At 61.7% G+C, this 3,859-nt stretch overlaps 1 protein-coding gene across 1 annotated transcript; it reads right to left on the bottom strand.

The window, feature by feature from the left end:
- Nucleotides 1–3,065, bottom strand: FBXL14 (F-box and leucine rich repeat protein 14). Its single transcript, XM_032688066.1, has one exon. It carries the CDS (start codon nt 3,022–3,024, stop codon nt 1,822–1,824), a length of 1,203 nt encoding a protein of 400 aa, XP_032543957.1. The 5' UTR covers nt 3,025–3,065; the 3' UTR covers nt 1–1,821.
- Nucleotides 3,066–3,859: the final 794 nt, after the last annotated feature.

Raw genomic sequence — 3,859 nt, forward strand, 5'->3', positions numbered from 1 at the left:
AAACAAACTTGCATTTTACACATTTCTGTTAACAGTAGCCCAATCCTCAGCGTGGATTCTCATGTTACATGTTTGTGCTAGAAGAGTAAAAATGCAGAAGCACAGTTTGGGTCCCCAGTCCCCAGTGAAGAGGGAGGGAGAGGCACAACCAGAATGTGAAGGTGGGACACAGTAGGGTAAGCCTGAAAACAAAAATGAAAAAAAAAAGGGGGGGGCAGGGGGAGGAGGGGCAAAAAGAAGAACAAACCCAAGGGGCATTATTCCAGTCTAGGCACAAAAATGTTTCAGTCTCAAAATCTCTTTCCTATAAGAATTCCAGGGCTTTTGAGGAGGGGAAAAAAAAAAAGTAACAAATTAAAACGAGGTAGCCAGACATCATATATATATTTATATATATAGAATATATTCAGCAGAAAAAAAATGTACTTAAAAATCCACAAGAACAGCAACTTCATATGTCTTTAAAAATAAAACCATGTAAGAAAATGAATACTGTAAAGGGGAGAATGAGTGAACTGGGATCAGTTACAGGATGTAAGCAAGGGATAGATGGGAGAGTAAGAGGCTGTTTTTGTAGCAGTAATTTTTTTTATGCATTTCAAAATAAAAACAGGTCACAGTATCTCAAATGAAGCAGAAATGAAGCTGGAGATTTTTCCTTAAGTTCCCTGGGTAGAAAGGAGCTAAAAACCCCTTCTACCTGCTCACCCCCGATCCAAAGAGGAATGGATATGTAGCTGGATATGTCTATCCCTGTTGCCAAGAAGAAGGAGGGGAGAAAAGGAGAGAATGATGAAAGGGAAGACAAGTCTCAGTAACTCTCAGTGTCCCCCAGTGCACAGGAAGGCAGGCTTAAGAGGCCGGGGCCTGTGTCCAGTCCCCACACAGACAAGAGAAGGAGGAAATGGCATCTTCATCTCCAGTAGAGAGAGAGAGATGGGGAGAGAGAATGGAGTGCCTAGGCTTTTCCATTAACCACAGTGCAGGATGACATGGAAACATACTGACAAAAGGAGAGGCTGTAGCTATCGCTAATCTCAGTGCAGTGGAGAACTGGAATAGTGGGAGGTTGTATCCACCCACAGCAGAGAATAACATGGAGACTGAAAACAGATTTAAAAGGAAAAAAAAAAATCAATGTACCTAGGGAGCAGTATTTCTGTCACAAATGTGTGGACAGGGGAGGGGCAAGCACAGAGGTGGAATGGTTGTTTTACCAAAAGCTGTATCTGTGCCCAGCCCAGGATGACTGGGTGGCTGGGGACACGAGTGTAGCTAGGAAGCCTTTTCTGCTGTTATTATTTTTTGTTCCCATCTCCATTCCCACTCTCCTTTATAAAAACCAAAAAATAACCTATTCTGAATACATGGCAGAACAAGGGTCTGTCTTTATCCATCCTTAGTGCGCGAGGGGATGGAATCAGGGAGTGGGGATAAAGAGGGGTGTCTCTAGCCCCAGTGCATAAGAGTGTCGGCTTCTACCTCTTCCGCAGGGAAGGATGCTGTGGGAAGGGAGAGCTCTGTCTCCCCAGCGTGGAGCTTGAGGCATGACCTGGAAAATGGATAGGTGCTTTCTCTCTCTCCTCCTGCTCCCCCTTCCTCCTCCTCCTCCACAGCAAGGGTAGGTAGGCAGCACAGAAGGGTCGAGGATATACTCTCTTTCTCTGTGTTCCCCCCTGCGGTGCCAGAGTGCGTGGGTAGCGTGACTCTGTGCGTGCCCCCCTCTCTCTTTCTCTCCTCCTCTGCAGCAGTCAGTCAGTCAGTCAGTCAGTCAGTGAGTCCCTCCAGAGGAGATGGAGGTCTCGGGGCGCCCTCCTCGTCTCACCTGACCTTCTCACTCTCAGTCATTTCCCAAAGTCCCAGGTTGAGCACCTTGAGGCAGGGCAGCTGGGTGATGCGCTCCAAGCCCCGCTTGGTGATGCGGGTGCAGCCGTAGAGGTCGATGCCCGTGAGCTGGCTGAGGTGTTCGGCGATGAGCTCCAGGCCCTTGTCGGTGATGCGGACGCACTGGCCAATGTTGAGGGTGCGCAGCCCGTGCATCTGCCGCACCATGCGGTTGATGCCCTCGTCGCTAATGTGGCAGGAGCAGAGGGAGAGGGAGCGCAGCCCGTCCAGGCCCTGTGCGATGTAGGCCAGGCTCTGGTCCCCCACCTTGTCGCAGAAGGAGACGTCGAGGCCGGACAGCCGCAGGCTGCCCATGGCCAGGTGCATGATGCCCGTGTCGCTGATGTTGTCGCAGGAGCGCAGGTTGAGGCTGCGCAGGCTGCTCATGTGCGACAGGTGCAGCAGCCCCGCGTCCGAGATGCCCCCGCAGAAGCTGAGGTTGAGCTGGCGGAGGCGGCCCAGCCCGCGGGCCAGGTGCTTGAGCGAGAGGTCGCTGAGCTTCTGGCAGTCCTGCAGCGTGAGCTGCTCCAGGCCCAGGCAGCCCTCAGCCGCGCTGCGCGTCATGCCCGCCAGGTGCCCGATGCCCACGTCTGAGAGGTGCCGGCAGGAGCGCAGGTTGAGGCTCTTGAGGCGCTGCAGGCCCCAGGCGATTAGCAGGAGGCCAGTGTTGGTGATGTTGCTGCAGCCCCCCAACTCGAGCACCTCCAGGCCCTTGAGGTACTGGGCGATGCGGCCCAGGCTGCTGTCCGTGATCTGCTTGCAGAGGCTCAGGTTGAGCGAGCGCAGGGAGCTGATCTCCGCCACGAAGGCGTGGCTCAGCCCGTTGTCGGTGAGGTTGTAGCAGCCGCTGAGGTTGAGGCTCTCGATGTCCGCCATGCCCTGGACCACGTAGCTCAGGCTGCGCCGCAGCGACAGGATCTGCACCCGCCGGATGCCCCGCGCCGCCAGGCTGGGGAAGAGCGAGGGGTTGGCGCGGCGCAGGTGCAGCTTGGCCTCCACGCCCCGCCACACCGAGCGGTGGTAGGCGGCGTCCCGCCAGGCCGTGCACACCTGCGCCGCGCGGCCCTTGTCGCGCACCTCCAGGTACCCGAAGATCATGGCGAGCAGCTCGGGGAACAGGCACGAGATGTGCGTTTCCATCGCGCGCCCGGCCGCCCCCGCCGCGCCGCTGCCCCCTCGCCGCCGGGCCCGGCCCGCTTCCGCCCGGGGCCCGCCCGCCTTCCGCTCCGCGCCGCGCTCCTCCTGCCTCCTGCCGCCGCCGCCGCCCTCACATCGCCGGCGCGGGCGGCGCGGGAGACGCTGCTGCGCGACCGCCGGCCCGGCCCCGCCGCCTCTACCGCCGCGCCGGGCGGGCCGCGCCGCTGCCGCCGCCGCGCTGCTGCCGCGGCCGCGCCGCCCCGCGCCGCATCCCGGCGGGCGCGCCCCGGCGGCGGCCCCCGCGCCCCGTGCCCAGCGCCGGCCGCCGAGCCCCGCCGCCGCCTCCTCCCTTTGTCTCCGCGCCGCCGCCGCTCACAGCCCGCGGCCCCGCGCCGCCCGCATCCCGCGCCGGCGGTGAGGCAGCGAGGGCAGGGGTGGCGCGGCCCGGCCCGGCCCGGCCCGCCCGCCGCCGGTACCGACTGCGCCGCTCCGGGCCCGCCTGCTCCGCTCCGCGCCGCGCGCTGCTGGGCCCGGCGCCGCTCCGGCCCGCGGGAGGGGGGAGGCGCGGCCAGGCGGGGGGGGAGGAGGCAGCGAGGGAGGAGGCGGCGCTGGGCCGGGCCTGTTCCCCCCCGCCCGCACCCCCCCCCGCGCCGCTTGCGCAATGGTACGGTCCGGAACACTGCGAGCCGTCGCCCTGGAAACAGCGCGGCCCGCGCGCGGCGCCCCCGCCGTGCCCGCGGCGCGGCCCCGAACGGCCGCTGGGGGCGCCCCCGGGGCCGCCCCGGGCTCCGGGCGGGGCCGGCTGGGGCGGCCTCCCTGCTCGGGCTGGGCCGTCCCT

Source organism: Chiroxiphia lanceolata, chromosome 5, assembly GCF_009829145.1.
Source record: "Chiroxiphia lanceolata isolate bChiLan1 chromosome 5, bChiLan1.pri, whole genome shotgun sequence".
NCBI lineage: Eukaryota > Metazoa > Chordata > Aves > Passeriformes > Pipridae > Chiroxiphia > Chiroxiphia lanceolata.